Here is a 22,771-nt window from a genome sequence, read left to right as displayed (position 1 = left end):
CCCCCCCTCCCCGGATGACTCCCAAGCTTTCTAATGCCCGTTCTAGTTAGCCTCTAACTCGATTTCTGACAGCCAATTCAATTAGGCTGGATTTGTGTGGGTGTAAAAAGAAAAGGCAAGATGACAGAAGACAGATGGCAACCTTTGCTTCAAAAATCACACTTGTTGTACTGGCAAATTAGCAGCAAAAAATAAACACCGTCCAGATCATTCACACAAATCACCTCCTCCAGTTCAGTTTTGGACTGCCGGCGGTAGACATTTGCGTGAACTACCATTATAAACTGACTGTGTTCCAAAGTGAGAAGGGTTTCAATTGCGTATGTGTGATTTCTAATTCCAAAGGCACAGTGACTCACGGGTCACCTGACAGTAAGAGTCATCCGCAGGGACGTGTCGTCTGGCGGGAGTTACTGGGTAGGCGGGGTGGAGCCGACCTGTCTGTAGATGAAGGAGTAGAGGCTGACGTCAGGGCGCCGATTGCTGCAGCCCTTGCACACGTCGCTGTAGTACTGGAGCATCAAATCGTACACCTCCCCTGCAATGGAAACAAAAATTAAAACAAAACACACCTAGCAATTTTGACTAGTGGTTTGGTTAGTTTGTTTTTAACACCATGTGTTGGCTTATTAGTTTGTTAGCAGGAACACAGTACTAAATTATGGTTCACGAGTTGCGTTTTTTATTTTTTATTTTTTCTAACAGTACACTTAGTGTAGGCTTAGTTCACTCAGTGACCTGAAGCACATTACCACCAACACCAAGACCGGAGTGGAATAGGGTAGCCCAGATGGTCATCAGAATTTCAATCAAATGAGTCTGGTGGACATGTTTAGGAGTGCTCGGACTTGGGGGAGGTCTGCACGTTATTTATTTATTTTTCTTCATGAGGAGTGCGGTCCTTCAGGTGAAAAAAGCAAAAGGTTGTGTATAAACAAGATGCAGGTGGGACACCACGGCGAGCCCCTCACCAACAGTGAAGCACCTCTGCGTGAGGAACGAGTGCATGTCGTGGACATCTGTCATGAGCTGGCTGTCTCCGAAGGTGAAATAAGCCACGTCGCGTCCCGCCTCGGCAGCTGCCAGCATCTGCAGCAGCGCTGGGTCGGGAAGAAAGGGAGTCGGTTTTACAGCTCGGCTAGGGGTGCCGCAAAATGTTTCGCCACATGTCAAGAAAGTTTGAAACAACTTGTATAATCTATATGCAAGTATGCGGTTGTCGGAATAGTTTAGTTTAGTTACATGAAATTAAAAGACAACAGTCTCACTGCCGAGGGGGGGGTAAACTGGGGAATGGTTTTAACTCCCACTGAGATGTGAATATTTAAAGAGACGGAAAATACACTCAGCAGCCAAGTCATTAGTTATGATACCTTATTATTATTAATTGTAGTAGCTCACAATATGACGCAGTGGAGTTATACACCATGGTAAATTGCAACCACGGTAATAAATTGTTGAATTAATACTGCCACTCTCTGACAATGTCAGTCAGGGATCTTATTAAATTAGGCATGCATAAAACCCAGGGGTACACAATTTAAGTGAGTGTTTAGCTGAAGTTAAAAAAAATATAAATCCCCGCACTGCACTCTTTTTCTTCAATTACCGCCCAATTAGATTATACTACAAGAAAGCAAGGAAGAGCTGGGAGGAGAACCGCCATCACAATTACAAAGATTTCTCCAGGAGGCATATCATTAAGCAGACAGTAGATGATCGGGCCTATGGAGGCCTGCACGTCACTCCACATGATTTACAAATATGCATGGAGGTGTGCACGGACTATGGCAGCTTCCAGCATCCACTCTCCTCATGGCGGAAAGCTGAGGCAAAAGAGCAAGTCGCAGATTGATGGACTAGTGCTGGCGATCAATTTCACTATTAATGAACCGTATTAGCTCTGTCACTTGATCAATAGGAGGAAGGCGATGAATAGGCCATAAGTAAATGAATGTATTCCCGCAAGACAAACGACTGCACTCGAGCGCTGGAGCCGCTCATCCTGACATTTATTGCCTTCTATGCAGGGAGCCGATCGGCGAGGAGAGAATTTGAGCCGTGTTCCGTCACAACTTGCCTTTAAGGCGCGCGTCGCCACCAAAGACCCCGCAGCCCCAGTTTCCCGTAGCCACTGCGGAAAGGTTGTCGCTGTGCTCACCGGGGCGGGCAAAGCCACAGTAAGCCTGCAAGAGAGAAAAAGGGTTGACATATTAAAAAAAATACAATACACAATTTAACATGTTGAAGACAATCAAAAATGTGTGCCAAACACTACAGTTCCACACAACACAAAGTCAATGGACATGTGATGAAGCAATTCTGAAAATTAATCATTCTATTTGCCTGCAGGCCTGCGCTTGAAAAGTCATTCAACGCATGAGCACATACAGGTTAATCAGCCAGGCCTAACATACATTTACATCATATATCAACCGTATGTCATTACACTTCTACAGCCACGGATGGCAGCACCATGAGTGGGCCGCGCGGCCAGTTGCAAATAGCAGGCTGAACTCAGCACATTCGTTTTCACACCAGACTTCAAGCAAAGAGACAGCATGGACCGCCCCCGCCCTTTTGACCGCTCATAAATCCGCCGGGCATCTACCCGGAAAATACAGTATTCCAAAAGAGATTGATCCTTATGCTGGTGCATTCCTCACAACCTTGTCGGATCTGTCAAACACCTCCCGAGCCGTCTGACGGCAGACTTGACATCACCAATGTCTTCATTTCCCGTTATGGATATCTCTACCTGGGAAGACCGCTGCATTCACAGACAATCTTTTTTTTTTTTTTTTTTAAATTCAAAATGCATACACATGTTATGATCCCATCTGTTTGGAACACATGGGCTTCTCAAATATTTACATTGTGAACCATAAACACGAGCCAATGATCTGGTGCTGCTGCTAATGATCACATCGAAGCTACTATGCACTACTGTGGAAAAAAGAAAGAGGAAATATTATACCACTACATTATACTACTGCTAATATTATGTCGAGCAGCACTGGAAGAAAACTGATTATAAGCTTAAGGCCAAACCAGCAAATAAAAACAAACAAAAAGAACCTTATTGAGCTCCCGTTCTATTCCTTCTGGATGAAACTGTTCCAGGTAGTTCCTGAACGGCAAAGCGTCGATCGCCACGATCTCTGTGCATCTTCTTTGCCAGTTGTCTCTGAAACGAATGTTTTGTTGCATCATATGAACAAAATTGTGGCAAAATAGGCAAAAATCACTGTCAGCAAGTTTAGAAATCACCTTTATATTTATGACCTTTTTTTTTTATTTCATTTTCTTAACTATCATAGGAACATAGGAAGGAACCTAAGTTCTTTCCGTTGTTGCTAGTTTTTGGTACAATACAGTATTTAGTAAAAAAAAAAAAATGAAGATGTACCTTGTGTAAAAAAAACTTTTGTGTGATTTCCTACTAAATTCTCATGAAACTGTGTAGCTTATGACAGCACATGACAAATTACCGTGCAATATGTCTAGTGAAAAAAATTGGTCGTGATTTAGCGTACATAGAACCAATTTTCAGTATCAGAAAACAAGAAGCACGATGGACTGAATTTTGGGGGATACATTTAAATATATATATATATATATATATATATATATATATACACACCGTATGTATATACACTACGGTCATAAACTAAAGGGAACGGTTTGACTCAAAACCATAAATCTTTCCAATTTGCGGCTTCATGGTAATCCATCCAACACACTTGTTGATGCATTTCAGTCTGCGCCAAGGTCATACGGATGGACCTAAATCACAGAAATGTCGCCACATTGCTTGCATGTCAAATACAGCCTGACATGCAAGGGATAAAAATAGTGCTTCGGGGTCTTTACATCAAGTGGGGTTTGGTTAAATACCTGGGAGTGGTGTCTTGATGGCTGCCAACAAATTTGTACGTCTGTGCGTAACCTGTGTATTTACTGTACTGCTGTGTACCTGCAAAGTAAAAGCACACATGCATTCGGCATGGTATTAATTGAATGCTTTTGTTTTTTTAATGTGACAGAGTCAAAGACAATTCCCACCTTCACCTGAGTAATAAAGGTGATGGACAAATAGAAATGTTATCTGAAGTATTCATGGTTAAAACATAAGGGCTGAGTTCTCATTAGAGCTCATTAGGACACTGGCTGTCAAGTGCACTCGCTGAGACGCTGCACACACTGCAGTGGATAAACCAAGTGATTAGCGGTGGGGGCTTGGTCTGCAAGTAGAGCGCGTCGAGGAGGGGGAGCGAATCTCTGGAGCAAGAGGCCTGTGGGACAGATTCGGCCGGCCACGTTACTTAGTGTGGCCTGCAAAACATCTGGCATTAGCCAGGAGGCATTAAAACAATAAAGAAGGTTGACAGCAAATTTAATCTGTTACATCCACCCCCCAAAGAACCCTTTTTTTTCACGAGTTTATTAAAGAAAAAAATAACACTCTATTAAACCTTATAAAAACATAGTTTAGTCAAATGTAAAGAATGGTTTGTGTGCGGGTGAACCGTTTGTGTATCATGATTTAATGCTGCAATCTAATTCATTGTGCTGCTCCTTCTGGTGTGCCCGACCTTGGCCACAAGGAGGCAGTATAAGGTGAGTATAGTATTTACGGATAACTGCACATTAAAAAAATCAGTTTAATCTGAAATTTAAAGATTTTTTTAAAAGCATTTTAAAATAACGTATTAATCCAGTGTAATTTCTGCAATGGAGAGAATCACACAACTTCTCCTTGGTACTACTTCTAGGTTTGACCGCCCTGATGTCGGCCAGTAATCTTAATCAATTCAATTAGGCCTGAGCACTTTTGTAGATTTCAGTGGGGCAGGAAAATCCATTACATTCCCTCCTATGTGTGCCAAAAAGCATCACAGGATAAAATGATTTACTACACGGCCACAATGTAGCTACGGCTCTCATGCCGTAACAGGGACAAGAGAGATACGAGGCGGGGTTTAATAAAAATGATGGAATGGGGTTGTCCATTAGCGGAGCAGGTCTTGGGCAGGTCTTCCAGATATATTTAATTCCGGGCTCCGGTAATCAAGTTAAGTGGTGGCTAGAGTGCAAGCGTAAGCAGGAGAAACTTGAAGGTGCCTTCCTGAAGGAAACGCTGTGGCTTGAATGGTTTCTGTGACGGTGACGCCTCTGGTGCTTACGCTCAATGTTGGGATCTTCAAATAATGGTTCCATGCTCCCAGTCGGCACATATTACTCCTTTTGCTTGAACTTGGCTTTGTAAATTCATGGAGTACTGTCAGAGTGAGGGCCCTCTAGTTCTGTACTTCCTGTTTTAGTCCCGCCCACTTGCCGCAACGTTTCATGCCAAATCCTAAAATCACCCACGATTCCATTCACTCAGTCGGCATACATTACTCCTCTTTCTATGAATTGTGTTTTAAATTAAGTCCCAACTTCCTGCACTGGCTGATCGTTGACGCATTATTGGACAAATAGACATCATTCATCATAGCAGCACCAGTTTGTTGTGCAGTTTTCTTCTAGACTATATTGATTGCGTCCATCTTTCATGGACGCAATCAAGCAGCCGCCAAAGTCTGATTGTGTCACGACTAAAAACTGAGTAAACAAAAATTGGAGTCTCAGCAGGAGGCTGACGATCTCGTGCTGGGACTCCCCGAGACTCGCGCTCGTCACGGCCGCTGTCGATTTGTCCCGACCCTTGCTCGCCATGCTGCCGCCACTCAATCCTGAAGGACATTCAGTGGGAATTACACAGCACAACAATCAGGCGAGCTTCAACTCCGCCCCGCCAATCAGGCTCTTCGCAGACAATCAAGAGTAGGACGTGTGACAAGAAAACTGGAGATGGAGTCAACAGAAGGCCCGAACAAGTTTTTTCAGTTATTAGATGGACGAGAACAGCGTAATCAATCAGGATAAAATGATCATTTTCACATAGGCCGATGACATCGTTCTAACGTACTCACCTGTGATGATCAGACACTCGTCATGATCCAGAGCTTCAGTAAAGAGGCGAGACACGATAAGCTCAGGGTTGATGAGGAAGCGGATCTCCTCTTGAACGAGGCCTGAACTGGTGACACCTCCGCCCACGAACTGATTGGCAAAATCAACCTAAAACCCCCAAAAAACACGAATCACAACCCAGAAGAAGTAGGCTGTCTCTGCAATTTGTTGCCCATCGGAATAGCGCTAGAGTCCTCAGGTCCTAAGCGACCCGCTGCTGAGTAGAGCATTTGACATCTTTTGTAGCGTTTCAAGTAGGACCAGCTCTAAGGGTCCGTTGTTTCTGCTCAGACATATACAAGTCAGAAAGCAGCCATGCGGAAGATATAATTCTCAATTTGAAGACTGTCAGTTGTTGCTCATTGGCCTGCAGACAGCCGGGAGCAACCCCCGTCACAACCCCTGGAAGGAAGACGTTTTCGGGGCGGATGTCCCCAAACTGGTCACTCAACTCTGAGGACAGTCAGCCAGACCGCCAAAGTCTACTTTGACAGGCTGTCAGCACACCAGCCGCCCCGCCCCCACCCCGGTGGAGCAGACATCAATCTGGGCCGCGGCGTTCCCGGGGGCTGGTCATGGGCACTCGTCAGCTGTCAGCTAGTGGCGACTGAAGGCAAACAAAAGGTGAAAAGCAGAGCGGGCCATCCTGACAAGAGAGCAGGAAGTGCGGCTGATGTGGAAAGCGGAGTGGGCTCGGAGACCTCGACCCCGGCCCCGACGCACCCCCTCGGAGGCCCTTTCAGCAGAGGTAAGCATTTTGGATGAAAAGATACAGAATGTAGTGACTCTAGCCTGTTTCAGACAGAGATCCCACAAACGTGCCGCATCAGAGCTGCAGCAGACCGGGGATTTCACTATCCATTTGCGCCTTTTATACGCAACCCACAAAAGTGGGATTTGTCAATGAACCCTAATGGAGATTGTCCAAAAATGGAAACAAAAAAAAAAATCCAGGAAGATACGAGTACATAAGCGGTATGTTTTATATTATTGTAAGCCACTGAAACTTTAGGCACCGTTTTGACATTTAACATGGGAAAAGCAAATAATGATTCAATTAAAATGCATCACACACAATTTTTTTTTTTAATGAATAAAAAATATATCTAATCGTTTAAAAGCAAAATTGCAAATGCATTTACGCTCAAAAGATAAATACAATGAACTCTACTTAAAGGGGAAGTCATGTCAAAAATGTTCTCGACTGAAAATGACATCGCAGTGCCTAAGGGCTCAGCCTGCAAACATCACATGACCAAACCCAGACAACAAGTGAGTCGTGATTGCTCGTTACATGAGCCCTGAGGCACTGTCACTGTCAAAAACAGGTGAATTTCCTTTTTAATTCCTATTCCACAAATGCAATATCAATCAGAATGCTGTGTTTAGATTAGTGGGGGAGCATTGAACATAATATTGCAAAGAAAATGTTTGACTTCACTTCCTCTTAAACAAAAAAAAAAAACGCTGAATTAGACCATTTCAACATCTAATTTAGTGATTCTCAGGAAAGAGCTTGCGTACCACAAGTGCCAGGCGCACCACATTTTGACAATCCCTGTTCTATGCTACGTCTCCATCTTACCTGAAGCATTCCATAACCATCATCCTCAATGGTTCCGTCAGATGCAATGTACAGCTTTGTGAGCAGAGTCTCTGAGCTAAAATCAAAAAATAAATAAATATTGTATTTGAAAAATTATCTTATATGAAAATGATCAAAATAAATCAACTACACCTTTCCCAATCTGGAAGATTATCCAGGCTTTTTCGTGTAAATGTCACCAAACCAGTAGGCTCTGAAAAGCACCAAAATGGAGGGAATACATTTGTCTTCATGTATCATTTAGCATATTGGTAGTGGAAATAAAAGAAAAACTTACTATGCTCTGTGACACTTTTGAAGTAGCACATTAGAGTTTTTAACTTCTCAATCTTCCTGGATGAAGACCCCTCAAAAAGCCTGGAGGCAAAATGATGGCATGTCAGATTTCATGTAGTATTTATTTGTTCTATTCATAAATGTATTCAAATGTTTTGAATATATTCGCCTCATTTCTTCCTATGTATTATGCAATTGAAGTCGTTACAAGAGCAGATACACCACAACGTAAACTACTAGCTATCAGCGTCAATCAAAAGTGAATCTTCGATATAGCTTTTGCATTGCATTTCATTCGACATATGTTCATTTATTTAAAAAAAAAATAGAATGTTTTTTAAGCAAGGGAGTTGTTGGTGACAACTAGTAAATGGAGATTAAAGTGTCACAGAGATGAGAGTTATCCACTGCTTCCACGTGAGTTCAGTCATGCTTCAGCATTTGCTAAGAATTAGTTCACCCCTCACTCAGCCTTCCCTTTCAGTCACCCGCCGATTATGTAGGATTTCCTCCGCTGTGGCCACAATTGAATCGCTTCAGGCTCACCATCACTTGTGCTGTTTCGTTGCACGCTCACACACACAGAAAAAGCAATAGCTGGAGCCTGGGCCTCCTCCTTGGGGATACATTAAGAGGACATTCTGCATTGCTTTTAAAGCACGGAAGCGTGAGGTCAACCCTGCTTTCCTGACAGCTAATATATACAATGCTGCTAGTGGCAAAGTTTTGAATGCACATTAAAGACGCCATCTCACTCCTGAGCATGTTGTAGGCATTTTCATGTGAGGGGGGGGGAAATGAAATGACAAAAGCTTGATGTTCTGAAAGCCCCTTGAGCGGAGCGAAAATCTCATTCATCAGAGTCTCATTTTGCGTTTCCACCAGAGGCCGGTAGCAACAATCCTGCGTCGTACAGTCCTGAGGGTAAAGTGTCTTTGACTTGACTTGCTGGTGAGAGCAGGCTTTTAAGTGATGACAGAAGGCAATATGGTCTGAAGGGGAATGTACAATTCACATAGGATTATATAATGTAGAGTGGAACCACAAAAGTTGTGCGATTTGGAGTTCAACCAAAATTCCTTGGAAAAAAAATATGCCTCAAAACTCAAGCAAAACGATGATCGCACAGGACTCCAGCTTAGTGAACATTAAAAAAAAAAAAATCATAATTTATACCACCAAAAAAACAATTTAGAAAAAATTCTAATTAAGTTTGCATATTATCATTTGAGAAGCACAGGATTTGTTTGCTTGCATATCACAAGAACAAAACCTTGACGTGAATGAACACTGTAGTGATGCGACTGCACACTGTCACTGTCTCCTAGCAAACAGCCAATGGCATTCTCCGTCTGACTCGATGCTAATCTAATTTTCTCCTCCATTAAGGTAATTACACTGCAATGCCATAAGAGATTGGGGGGGGCATGTCTGTGCGGCAATCTACTGACTTATTATGCATGACATCTTCCAGCCAGCTATCAGGCTTTAGCGTTACCTGAAGAAGTTGATGTCCGGGTAGTTGCCGTACTCGCTGCGACGAGAGTTGCGGCGCGGGAAGGTGCAAAAGAAGGCGTTGGCGAGCAAGCAGGCCACCTGCTCCTGCGACATGCTGATGGAGTGGCTGGTGCTCCTCTTGAGGAGGGGTATAGGCTGGAAAAGAAGGAGCAGAGCGGCACGACCGCGGAGCAAGGTCAAAATCATTGATTTAGTCCATTTGCCAAATGAGATGTTGAAGGATGTCATGTAAGGGGACTAATTTGGTGCCACTTTTGCCCGCCTCTTGAATCATGGTTACAATCAAGGGCCTCAAATATACACGGCCTCAAATATACAGTAGAAAGTAAGTACAGCTGTTGTTCAGCTTTATAGGTTCACAGACAAGCCTCTTTCATGGCGATTATGTAGAAATTGCCACATCAGGGGGCCCTCATTTTATGACGGAGTTCCATTCCTATATAGTCTGTAGTATACTATATTTATAGTAATAATTACATTACATATCAGACATATTTGTATGATATTTTATGTAATTTAAGGTAACTTGGTATGTCCCCTTGTGCTGCATGCAAAAAAAAAAAAAAAAAAAAAACACACACACAAAGTAACAGAAGTGTGAAACTACACCTTTGGCGCCCCATTCCACATCTATGCTGTTTATACAGAGGATCAAAAACTAGAGGGGGGCACAAATAGAAAAATGTTATCGTTTACAGGCAGTGTGAAAGGGGCTATTTGATGACAGATTTAATGTTTAATCAACCCAGCTAGAAACATGTTTATGTAAATTTAATTAAGGAATTATCATCTTCAAATCCCCTGAGATGCACAAAACTGGACCACAATGCCCATAAAGAACGTTAACATGGGAACGTCAATAGCGAGGCTCCACGACCTCATACTTCGAATGCCGTTTGGGATTATCTGTCATGCTGTGTGTGTGACCCTCTGGGTCACTTCGCGGCCATTGCGGTGCATGAATGCAGGCTCTTTTGCGGTCAAGTGAATTTGTGGTTAGTGATGGCTGTTACCTTGGTGCACAGCTCCGACGCCCTTAGCGCTAATTGCACCAGGTTTGGCAGCAGGGAGCCAAACAGATGCTCCGCGGCGGCAGGCTCCAGGACCTTGGAAGGAGAGAGTGAGGGAGAAAGCAAAAGAGAGAATATCTGTTTATGTTTACGTCTTGTCACTAAACTCACATGTGACATTATTAGCAAGATAAGGATGAAATGTCTAATTTTACAACAAAAAAAAAAACTGTCTAATCCAAGCATTTAAGATTATTTTAAATCTACATATGATTAAAATGATTACAGTCCTTTTCACAGAGGCAGTAATAGGCTATTAGTGTATAATTCCAATGCTTTTTAACACACCTCCCAATTCCAAAATGTAAAGATCATACCAAAACCAAATGAGTAACAACTGATAGCCAAATAGGGAGACATGTCTTATTAAATACGTGACATGTTTACACTCACACAAATGTCAAAAAGATCAATCAAGAGCGATCTCATCAGTAGTGCTATGCCGAGCCAAGTCATTAAAGACTCTTTCGAGTGGTGGTGGTGTAAATGCAAATGGCCAAGGGTAGTGGAGGACTTGCCAGGCCGAGGGGCCGGGGACATTTGTACCATGGCAAAGGAAGCCTGACTAAACACTGTCCTAAGTAATGAGCTCGCTGTGATGAATGAAGGCACTTGGCTAGGGCGAGGCGGCGAATGGAGCCAAGCCGGTACGAGGCCGAGCCCTTTTAAATCAGAGCCAGGCTGTGCATTAAATCAGCTGAACTAACTGTGCAGGCCTGTACATCACGCCAAACTGACAAAATAGTCAAGAGGGTTGCGTGCACGCGAGTGTGTGTGTGTGCCTTCTGTTTCTATTCCCCACAGGTCCGAGCAGTAAAACAATCTGCTTGGCTGCCTCGGCAAATAACACACACACACAAACGCAAGCTCGTAAATACGGCCGAGGAAAACTGTCCATCAACGGTTTTTGTTATGCGTGAAGAGTGTGCGAACTGAGATGAATATTCAAGGGAGGCGCCGGGCCCGTCACTCCGTGCCACTCATGTCTACTTCGCTCTGACACTCAAAGGCATGCCGCTTCACTGTCTCCTGTAGTCTGAGAAACAAATATTGACACAAAATGCTCCCTGATTATACTTATAAATAAACTTCAGATGTTCTCGTAGGATGTTCCGTGTCTAAGGCCCCAGTTGCACCACCATTTTTTCCAAGGTTGTACAGCTCAACATTAGTGGTGGTGAGTTTTGAAACTACATGTATATCTTGGTCGGATTTTTTGTTTTGTTTTTTATATCACAAAAACCTAGCATTTGAACAACGGTGTGTAGACTTTCCTCTAGATTTCCCCCCAACCACCCCCCCCCCATTCTAACATGATTTATGACATGCATGTGACGCCTGATTGAATCAACACTGAAAAGGGGGCGGGGTAAAGCGTTTCCTAATGTCAGCCATTTTCCTTCTTGACAAGTTACCAAAAGTGACCTTTTGGGCAAGAGATTAAATTATTGCTCCACACGCCCACTTTGCTTGTGAAGGGTGGCAACATTCTTCTCGTGCGAAATCCATTACAGTTTGTGTTTTTTTTCCCCCCAGATTGACAGCAACACATTTTTCATCACCGCATCCATGTGGAGGGGAAAAAAAAAATCCATGTACTTTTTTAGCATCAAAATGTGATGTGTACATGATGCTGCGGCAGGCATGAGTGTGAGTGAATGGCCTCTCTCTTGGAGAAAATAACACCTAAGATTTCTCATGTGTACAAGTTCAGGAGAGATTTCTCCCATTACCTAGTGTCAGGCGACTGTCTTGACTGAACAACTGAAATATTCACACCACGTTTTCAGTCAGACAGTCAGCGCAGCCCTTCGTGGTACAGTGACGCATGTACAAAAGGGGGCGGGGAATGGAGGGGTGCATCAAACCCTCACATGATGAATGGCCTTTAAGAAAACACTGACATGTATTTTGTCCGTCAACTTGCTGTGAGTGGGCTTGTGTGATTATTTCATTTACCTTTTAACTGGAAAAAAAAAAAAAGAAAAGAAAAAAACATTTTGCATGAGATGACATGAAATGCACCCACTAATCTGTCTTTACAAAGATAATTAGGCTCAGTTCCCAGGTACTCCAGCTTCCTCCCACACTAAAAAAAAAAAAAGTATATTAGGTTAAACTCTAGACTCTAAATTTATAGATGTGAATGAGAGTGCCTGGTGACCAGTCGACTGTTTACAACGCCTCTCAGCAAGTCAGCTGGGAAAGGCTCCATCTTATTTTCTAACCATACAACCCAACCCGACAAGTGGTATAGAGAATCTATCAATCTTCATTGAGTAGTCAAAAGCAATCAATATACTGTACTGTCGTACAGTACCTGTATATGATTTACCTTAGTGCAGTACAAATGTAATGCAGTGAAGTCCCACTTCTTGGCAGTAGAAGCGCAGTATTTCAATAATGCATTCTGCAACACATTTTTAAAAAGATTGTTTTTCAATCATTCAAAGAGAAAAAAAACAAGCAACTAATCTACATCGGTTTAGTCTAACATAGCGAGTCAGACTCGTTTTGTAGAATAAGGCCGCCACCTAAAGGCGTAATGTGGTAATGACAACAACAACAGCACGATGGTCAAGAAACTTACCTTCAACTCGTGAGAGCTTCTAATTCTTCTCGTCAAAGTCTGCTTAATCAGCTCCCATCGACTCTTGTTCTGGAGTTCTCGTGTTTCCTGAGGGAGGAGAAACTTGCTTAGAGGTGTGTAATAACAATAATACAATTCATTTATACTAAGAGCCTTGAAAAGACCATTTTACAAACATTCGTTAAAGATACATTATTATTCCTCTGTGTACTACGACAAAAAATGCGCCCGTTAGCTTCATTGAAGACTCTTGTCCATCGGTGTAAATGTGAGTGTGAATGGTTGTTTGACAGTATGTGCCCTGTGAAAAGCTGGCAACACCTTCAGTGTGTAGGCTAATTTTCTTACAGAATGACCCGAGATTGGACTGCAGCTTACCCATGATCCTAATGAGGAAAAAGTATAAAACTGTCGAAAATGGATGGATGGGAGAGTGGATGGATTAGTGTGACATTACCTCATCTTGCACTGGAAATAGATTTCTGCTTGAACAGGGCATTTTGACATGAACATCATCCCAAGTATCAATAAATGTGGCAGGATATGGAACAGTTGCATGACCAAATAGATCTGTCTGTCAAAAACAGGGAAAGGAAACATCTTGTAAAAAATAATAATATGTACACTACTCACAAAAATGTGGGGATATTCGGCTTTCAGGCAAAATACATTAAGCTTAATAGGTGACAACAGAGGTACTGAAAGACTGGAAGATGGAAATAATTTTAAAGTTTCTAGTGCATTTTAGGTTCCTCCTGAAATTTCATCCGAAAGCTGAATACCCCAAACCTTTTGTGAGTAATGTATGTTTCATTGAGGTGATGATGTAGCATCTCAAACCCTTATCATCACAGTGTGGACGCCAGGAATGTCTTTTAGCGGAGGAAGTGGTCCGCCGCACTGGGGCATCCGCCGTAGCTCGCCGACCGGCGTCCCGAGCACGGTGGCTTCGGGTTCATCTTCCTCATCGGTGTCTTGATTTTCACAGTACCTATCATGCTTGTCTCGTATCGTGCCTGCGGATGAAGCCCCTGAAAAGAAGTCTGTAATTTTGGCTTTGAGAAAGCACCCCGAGCTTGTGGAGCCTGACGCCACTTCCCGTTTCTCTGAACCGTCAGAATGAAACATGTGTTGACTTTCTGAATCCATTGACAGGGCAGGGACAAGGGCGCTGCAGTCCAGGTCTTGAGGTGATAGAGGTTGTGTGTCTTCATCAGAGTCCGAGACAGCATTGTGACCACCATGAGAGTGACCTCGGGAGCTTTGAGGGCCTTCTTCAACCATCACTTCAGAAGTGCTTGGATTTGGGGTGGGCTTCAGTAACCATCTTTCCAGAGTGTTTCTGGACAGTTGCTGCCTGGAGCCGATCCTGCGATGGGAACTTTTTGTCTTGACGCCTCGTAAACCATCCATGTCAGCCTTCGTTCTCGAATTCATCTCTTTGCTATTCTGTTCTCGATCTAATGTCCCATTATTATTGTTGTGTTTGCATAATGTTGACACTGTGGCAGAGAAATACACGTTTTGTTTCAACAACAAATGTAAACTAGTGAATTATTGGGAAATGTACCTTGGTGAGATGGTTTTGATGTATTCGTTGAGGCTTCAATCCGGGCTCTCTTTACTGAAGGTTCAAAGTCTGTCATTCTGTAAAATGCGCGAAAGAAAGTAACAAATATGAGCACAGTAAAGAAACACGTTCCAAAGTCACACAAGATGACCCACTCAAGTATTTGTACTCACAAGGAAACTTGACGACGACCAGTTGCTTCGTTTCCAGCCAAATGAACAGTTTATGAAACACAAATGTGTCCTGAACACGTCTCGGTAAATGTTAACCGCGTTGCTAGGCTACTCGGACATTTTGTTGAGTTTGTCAGCGATATGATACAATAGCATTGTTCGGCCTGTAGAATTAGGCTGATTTATTTAGCTGGTGCTTGAGGTAAATAAAAAGCCGAGACATTGAGGTGAGTGAACCTAGCTCATACCTAGCTTTAAAACAAAGTCACACAGTGAACACCCGGTTTGGCATAGGTGAACTGGAAACATTATGAAAGACTTAACGCTTTCTGCCCAAACGAGAGATATTAAGTTGGAACGCAAAGAAACGAACATGAACACTGCTCAACGTTATTGATTTGTGGTGAACTTCAAACTGTAAGACTTCCGTGCTACGTGACGTAAGATCTCGTATATTGTCGCGATAGTTAAACGCCGAAACAGAAGGTATCCCCTTTGTATTTTAGCACAATAAATGTATAAATGCGTAAAAAGTATAAATGTAAATTAAAACTTAATTTTTAAAAATATTTCTATTCTAATTTTAAGAAAAAAATACAAACAATAATTCCGTAAAGTGAAGAACAACATGTTAATTCGTACTAATTATTAAATCAGATTTCTACGATATTACTTCGACTTCAAATATCAGACTGAAAATGTAATAACTTGTATAGTTTGAAGAAGTTGTAATTTGGCAAATACAATAGAAGAAAAGGATTAAAAGAGGTGAGGGATGTCTTAGGCCACACCCGCTATGACGCACCTGTTCAACAAAAGGAAGCTCAGGTTCGACGCTCAGTTCAATTATTGTAAGACCGAACTAAAAATATTGCTATTGGCGTCTTGGCGTCGTTGGCACAAGTTGCTGTTGAGAATATGGTCGAAGAATACCTCATCGTCGCTTTTGTATTGCTCTTTTGCATTTCTCGTGTAGACAGCAAAGGTGAGTCGTGTTTGTTTAAGGCGTACTTTTCGGTGATAACGCAGAAACACGAGCCCAAGCTTGTAGACATATTTAAATATTAATGTAATATCTTTTTTTTCTGGACATTAAATTTCTCTTCTTTCAGAGATTACTAATGGGTTAAAACTTACAAAGTATTCCATTGTGCAACCTCAGCTGCTTCTACAGGCAAGTTGCGGTCAATCGTCGTCAGAAGTAGGTAAAAGAGAGTTTTTCGTTCTAAAACTTTTAAAGTATGTTTTTTTTCCCCCTTACAATTTCAGAAATCTGAGGAGGATAAATCGTATATGCTAAAAATAGGCAACAATCCTCACATCCTTAATCTTAAAAGGAACAGGTATTTCACTACTTTACAATGAATTAACATAACCTAATCTCATATTGTAATCTGTTATGATTTATAATGTTCTTTCCTGATTCTCAGCGACTTCTTACATCCGGATTTTGTTCAAAATACTTTTAACGTGGCTGGTAATCATACAACACGTCCGAAACATGTAAGTTAATGAGGGTCTTAAATTAAGGTGTTGGGAACATTTTGTATTTCATGAACCTTACTCAATTTATAAACTTGAATTTTTCCCCAGGTTCATTGTTATTATCACGGAGAGGTGGAAGGCTACAAGAATTCGATGGTGGCACTCAGCACGTGCTACGGATTGAGGTTTGGACATGTTGACAAACCTTGATTGATGATGATCATTTGGTTCATTTTGGCAGGTTGAATACACAAATTAGAAATTTGGTTGCTCACAACATACCAACATGTACTTTACATCAATAATTCCTAACCAGCACCATTGCACTCATGCTATTGCATGAGAGGTCAGTAGCATCTGGCTGCGCCACTCAGTGTGCAGCTGGCTTAGAATGTGTGCTTTGTCTTCATAAAAGGTGGGAAACAGTTCTGTAAAGAGCTCAGAAGACATGAATTTATATTAAAAAAAACATTCATTCAAAAGTTTCCCAAGAAACCCCATGGATGACAATTGGCAACCCATTTAGGGCACCTTTGCCTGGGTTCATGAAATGTGATCTATTCCCGTATGTTTTACCCATCATTCCTGTCCAGGGGTGTGATCCTTTTCGAAAACGACAGCTATGGACTCGAGCCTGTGCCGCTGTCCCACAACAACGATCACCTTCTGTACCGACTGGCCGACATTCAGACTGAACCCGTCGCCTGCGGCGTCGTCCACGAGGCCACGGCCGCCCCGAGCCATGAACCTTTTGAGCCCACACACACCATCTCAGCTCTGCTGCGGGTCTGAATGCTCACGTTTACCGTGCATGTTAACAAAGAGATTCTAGGTGTCCTTTTTCATTTGTTCTTGTTTTTTTTTTCTGTAGAAAAAACGCAATTTACCTCAAACCAGATACGTGGAACTGGTTTTGGTTGTGGATCACCTCAGGGTGAGTTTAAATGAATCTGAAGAAAATTGGCACCTTCGCCAAGGTTCCCGCGCTCCCATTACACAGGAAAAAATGTCAATTAGTGTATAGCAAACGGCGAATAGGCTGGAGTTCACTTTATTCATTCTAATTGACAGTATCAGTTCAAGCAAGGAAATGAGACAGCGATATTAGAGGAGATGGTGGAAATGGCCAACCTGCTGGATGGGGTAAGACGATGTACAAATGTCCTTTCATTTTTTTTTTCCCCAGTTTTAATTATCCTATCTGGTCAATTGTAGTATTACAAGCCGCTGAACATCCGCGTGGTGCTAGTGGGCCTGGAGATTTTTAGCGAGCAAAACCCTTTCCAAGTTGACGGCCCCGCGGGCACCGTACTTCGCAGCTTCGTCAAGTGGAGGAAGTCCGACCTGTTGCCGAGGAACCGGCACGACATTGGTCAACTCGTGGTGTGAGTTCACAGCGATCAGGTGAACACATTCAATCTGCACGTTATAATGGGTTTTTTTTTTTCTTGTTGTTGGTATTTTTTTTTTTTTTAGCGGTCGGCCCAATTCGTACCCAGGAGGTGTGCTGGGGATGGCTTTCGTTGGCACGGTGTGCTCGCCCACCAGCTCCGGAGGAATCACTGTGGTTAGTTTGACGCCTAACCCATCACCATAGTTGATTTTACTCCTAAGATAGTGCTTGGTGTGACTTGCTATACATTACTGTGTTTTCTTTAGTCAGTTCAAGTTTCTTTATGTAGCCCTATAATCACGGGACCACAGTTGACAATACAACACAATTTTATTTATATAGTGCATTTCATAACACTTACAGCTGTAACAAAGCACTTTACATACAACAACAAAATACCCATAATGCAACAAGTGAAATAAGAAGTGGCTTGAAAACAGGACAAAATGCATTTGTTTGTGGGTGAGGCGGGGCAAGGGACCAGGTGTGGTTTAACCACATTCAAGAATTTCAACCTCTTAATGTATTGCCTATCTCTATTATCATGTGAATCATCACAATAATTGTTTAATTAACTCATCACAGTTGTACGCTTGCTAGCTCTTTTAACATTGCAATGATTAGTTCAATTCCTTCTTTTTGACTGCTTCCACCTCACTCCTGTGAGTGGGGTAGTATAATGGTAGTTGAGTTTGCAATGTGTAACAGTGTCAGGTTAAATCCTTTTTAACTCCCTATTAACGCGCAGCATAAGTTGGTTTGAACGCTTCACTGAGGTCATTTTAACTCCTTAACACAACTGTGATTCGTTTAAAGCCCTATTAACTCCCAACACATTTTCCTGGTTATTTAACTTCCCTTCAGTGATTACGACATTGCATTTGCTATTTTAACTCCACCATCATAATAATTGAATTCCCTTTTAACTCGGAAACATCTCTGCGGTTGGTTTGATATCTTCTCTAATGTCTAACAAAGCAACATGGTTAATTTAACTCCCCTTTAACGCCAGCTGACATCGCCCTCTTGCGTGGAAAAACATGCTCCTATTATTCATAGGAAGGCCTCACACTCCAGGAGGAGTCCAACCTGTTTGACTGAGCTATGATTACGCCAATGACTCCTAAGATATGTGAAATTCCTTCCATTCCCCTGTAATGCGGTGCCTTCAAATGGATCAGTTCAAGGTCGTTTAGTTTGGATTAATACAACATTAAAAAAAAAAAAAGTTTGATCTTAATAGCTAAAAAGCAACACACTACTGACATTTGAAATCCCAATACATTATAGAGACTTGATTCCGTTCTTTTTTACTCTTGTTTTAAAGGAATTAAAATACAATTCGGAAAATATCGCCTCCATTTTCTGATCGTCGCTGACGGCGTTGATTTGTGATTTTGACAGTTTGGAAACGATGGGCTGATTTACGCCTCCAGTGTTGTGGCCCACGAGATTGGTCACAACCTAGGAATGAGTCATGACGACAACCGTTGCAGCTGTGATGGAAAAAGCTGCATCATGGCAGCCACAGCGAGGTGAAAAACAGGAGAGCGTGTGCATTTCACCACGTAATTGTGTTATTTATACATCTGATGCTTCCACGGTACTGTTTAGCGGCGCCACAAGCTTTAGCCGCTGTAGCGGCGAAGATTTCGAGGCGCTCATCGTCAGCGGGAAAGGGGTGTGTCTGATAAACCAGCCCTCCCTCTCGGACGTCGTCGGCACCGCCAATTGTGGCAACGGCTTGCTGGAAGAAAGCGAGGAGTGTGACTGCGGCACGCCAGAGGTAGCACCTTTTGTGATACACAGTAGCACCTCACAAAACAATTTGAAGCCACACACTGCTTTCAATGTGTAGACAGAGTTGGTGCACCCCACGTACACCCTCAAAGGAAATCTTCTTGCCTTTTTAACAGTTTTGATTTGCTGAACGAAAGTCACGCATGTAAATTGAATAGTTATAATAGCATACCATCATTGCACAATCTCGCATGTTGCTTTTGGATGAAATAAATCACAACTAAAGTTTTTGGGATCTCGTAAACCACTGACGGTAGTGGTTGACTGCGGGCGCAGTTTAGTTTCAGTTCCCCTTTGCTCATGATGTGAATGTTTGTCTGTCTGTGTTCTCAGGGACTGACTTGCAACCAACCCACATTATAGTCTGTTTTTCGCTTTCAATCAGCTAGAATTGACTCCATCTTAACCTCAGCAGGATGAACTGGATAGAAAATAGATTGATGTTTTCTCATTACTGTAAATAATATATAATTTTTTTTATATGAGTGTTTGTGGCTTAAATGTTTGAGAGTGTTTTTTTGTTTTGTTTTTTTTAACAGTATCTGAAATTTTGTCTTTAGGATTGCATGATGGGCTGCATTGAATTTGATGGGGGTTTTTTTCCACAGGAATGCAAGAATAAATGCTGTGACGCTGCCACTTGCAAACTCACCTCTGGATCCGCCTGTGCTCAGGGTAGCTGCTGCAGTGACTGTCAGGTACGCAAACTACCCTGTTTTTGTTACACTTTATATAGATGCAGTTGATCATGAACGGCGTACGATGTTGTTCTGATCCATATTTGGATTTGTTCACCTTTTTGTGGAGGTCTGTGTTTTAAATTGCAATTGTCACACGGTCCTCCTCCTAGCTCAAAGTGGCTGGGACGCCATGCAGAGGGTCAGCCAACGCGTGTGATCTTCCCGAGTTCTGTAACGGCACCAGCGCCTTCTGCCCCAATGACTTCTACATCATGGACGGCCTGCCCTGTCAGGACAAGGCGGCGTACTGCTACGAGGGCCGATGCCAGACGTACGACTCACAATGTCGAGGGCTCTTTGCACCAGGTACGTTTTACATCTGTAGCTGTAGCCAAAGTCAGTGGTGGCCAATCGGGGCTCAGATGTTGTCCATAGCACAGTTGTGTGCTTATATGCTGCGTATTATTATCGTATTTTTTTTATTTTTATAATGGCCTTTTCATTGTGGTGGCATTAAGACGTCCCAATGTAGTACAGCAAGTTTTCAGATTTCAGAGTGTGTTTTCCTCTTATGTTGTCAGATCGAGCAACGAAGGCAGCAGATGTTTGTTTTCTACATGCAAACATGCAGGGAAACCTATTTGGGAACTGTGGGATCACCAGCAATGGAGATTATATCAAATGTGCTTTGGCGTGAGTGTTATTTTTATCTTCCGGCTTGAACTACAAATATGAATCCGCGTGGGGAAAAGCTCAAATGAATGTTTATATTACAGGGACGCCATGTGCGGGAAGGTGCAGTGCACAAACGTGGATGTCAACCACCCGCCTCCAGGTGCGCATGTCAGTATCCAGATCATAAACGGGTCCAGTTGCGTCAACGCCGACTTCAACCTGGGTCCGGATGTGCTGGATCCCGCCTATGTTAACTCTGGGAGCCCGTGCGCTGAAGGAAAAGTAAGAAGAAGAACTGTAACAAGAAACCTTTTCACATCGACCAGCCGAGGAAACTTGCTCTGTTCTAGCATTTTCCTCATAATGTCATCCAGTTGTGATCTCTGTACTGTGACTCGAGTTCTTTTTACTGAAACGCACAAAGAATTTTCCCACCCACTTTGGTCAAGATGACGTGTTCTCTTCTTTTTAAGACTTGTCTGGATTTTAAGTGTGTGAACGCCTCAGCTCTGATTCCCAACTTGGGCTGCGACGCCAAGAGGAAATGCAACAGCCACGGGGTTAGAATGACGCTTTCTGCCTATCTCTCATGGTGACGTCACGATCCACAGTGTTTTGTGTTGTTCACTGTCTCTAGGTATGCAACGACCAAGGGAACTGCCACTGCGACGACGGGTGGGGCCCGCCATTCTGCGACCGGGCAGGGATAGGCGGCAGCATTGACAGTGGTCCCCCTAAGATAGGTGCAGTCGAGATTTATTCTTTTCCCGATGCCAGCATGTTGTAAGGCATTCACGAAACACTGATCTTGTACATTGTGTGCCTCAAGACTACTCCCTCAGGGACGGCCTGTTGATCTTCTTCCTGCTCGTCGTTCCTCTGCTGGTTCTTCTCATCCTGGTGCTGCTTTTCCTCTTCAAGAGAGATGCGCTCAACCCGTGCCTCAAACAAGTCCGCCGTTTCAGGTATACACAATCTTACTGTATGATGTAAAAACAATATAGTATAAAGAAAAAATGCAAGTGTGCATATTTGAACTTTCCCAGGACACATCGTTCTGGACATGGCAGCGCCAATGGACATTCAAACCGCAATAGAGAGACACATTCTACCACTCATATTCCAACAGAAGCCCCCCCACAGAGGGTAAATAATAGTTTCCTCAATTGTCATAGTTGCAGGGTATTTGATCAAATATGTATTCAGCAGTAGGTAAAACCGGTTTTGAGTTACACCGAAATGCCGTTAGTAAATAGGACTCAGGATGTAGTCTGATGCGCGAACAGGGTTTTTCTCATTTATTGTAATCAACAGTCCATGAAATGTGTTGTTTTGTCAATTTAGCTTCCATATCCACCGGCTACATCAGCTCCGATTTCTGGGTAAGAACTCATTAATGATTTTGCTCATTCACATTCGTTACTCTCTCAATTTTTATCTATTCTTTGCACATACTTTCAGTTTCAGGTACGGAGAACTGGATTATTGGAACACAGATTCAAATACTACCTCTGCACATCTCCAGGCTCCCAGGCAGGGTCCGGGGGTACCCAAAGCGATTCCCTCCCCACATTCACGAAACTAAGTTGATTTTCTCTTCTTTTTTTTTCTTTTTTTTTGTATATTGAGTGTGAGAAGTTATTTACATCTGACGAGGAAGTGTAAAAAAAAAAAAAAAAAGAAATGCACTCTGAAATCTTTGAGATTGATTGTTCTAATATGCCATCACGTGTATTAATGCTTAATATTTATTGGAATGTATGTAATTGAACTGAAATATACTTTATATATTTGTATATTTTTCAAACATTTTTAATGCTTTTGTGAATTAAAGAAAATTGGATTCTAATAAATTTGTCTTGTGCTTGATCGCTTTACTGGCCGGGTGCGTGATATGGTTTTAAAATAAAATGACAT

The 22,771-nt window shown here is 42.5% G+C and overlaps 2 protein-coding genes across 2 annotated transcripts; one reads left to right on the top strand and one right to left on the bottom strand.

The window, feature by feature from the left end:
- Positions 1-15: 15 nt before the first annotated feature.
- Positions 16-15,267, bottom strand: LOC147129013 (poly(ADP-ribose) glycohydrolase). Its single transcript, XM_086017509.1, has 17 exons — positions 14,822-15,267; positions 14,649-14,725; positions 13,919-14,580; positions 13,536-13,652; positions 13,079-13,165; positions 12,824-12,898; positions 10,432-10,524; positions 9,399-9,553; positions 7,902-7,981; positions 7,757-7,817; positions 7,604-7,679; positions 5,979-6,126; positions 3,898-3,976; positions 3,079-3,187; positions 2,081-2,186; positions 972-1,100; positions 16-538 (listed from the first exon to the last, which is right to left on the bottom strand). Exons 2-17 carry the CDS (start codon positions 14,722-14,724, stop codon positions 411-413), a joined length of 2,181 nt encoding a protein of 726 aa, XP_085873635.1. The 5' UTR covers position 14,725; positions 14,822-15,267; the 3' UTR covers positions 16-410.
- Positions 15,268-15,621: 354 nt separating this feature from the next.
- On the top strand, positions 15,622-22,707 carry adam9b (ADAM metallopeptidase domain 9b). Its single transcript, XM_086016653.1, has 22 exons — positions 15,622-15,806; positions 15,934-15,995; positions 16,091-16,164; positions 16,252-16,324; positions 16,415-16,491; positions 16,900-17,092; positions 17,178-17,240; positions 17,378-17,449; positions 17,522-17,691; positions 17,783-17,873; positions 19,104-19,234; positions 19,314-19,485; positions 20,108-20,197; positions 20,350-20,545; positions 20,761-20,872; positions 20,956-21,136; positions 21,328-21,414; positions 21,492-21,597; positions 21,684-21,819; positions 21,901-22,000; positions 22,199-22,236; positions 22,316-22,707. Exons 1-22 carry the CDS (start codon positions 15,740-15,742, stop codon positions 22,437-22,439), a joined length of 2,415 nt encoding a protein of 804 aa, XP_085872779.1. The 5' UTR covers positions 15,622-15,739; the 3' UTR covers positions 22,440-22,707.
- Positions 22,708-22,771: the final 64 nt, after the last annotated feature.

Source organism: Filicampus tigris, chromosome 19, assembly GCF_054856515.1.
Source record: "Filicampus tigris isolate MCC_2025a chromosome 19, RoL_Ftig_1.0, whole genome shotgun sequence".
Taxonomy (NCBI): Eukaryota; Metazoa; Chordata; class Actinopteri; order Syngnathiformes; family Syngnathidae; genus Filicampus; species Filicampus tigris.
The sequence above is the reverse complement of the archived record's forward strand: the minus strand, read 5'-3'. Positions and strand labels throughout refer to the sequence as shown.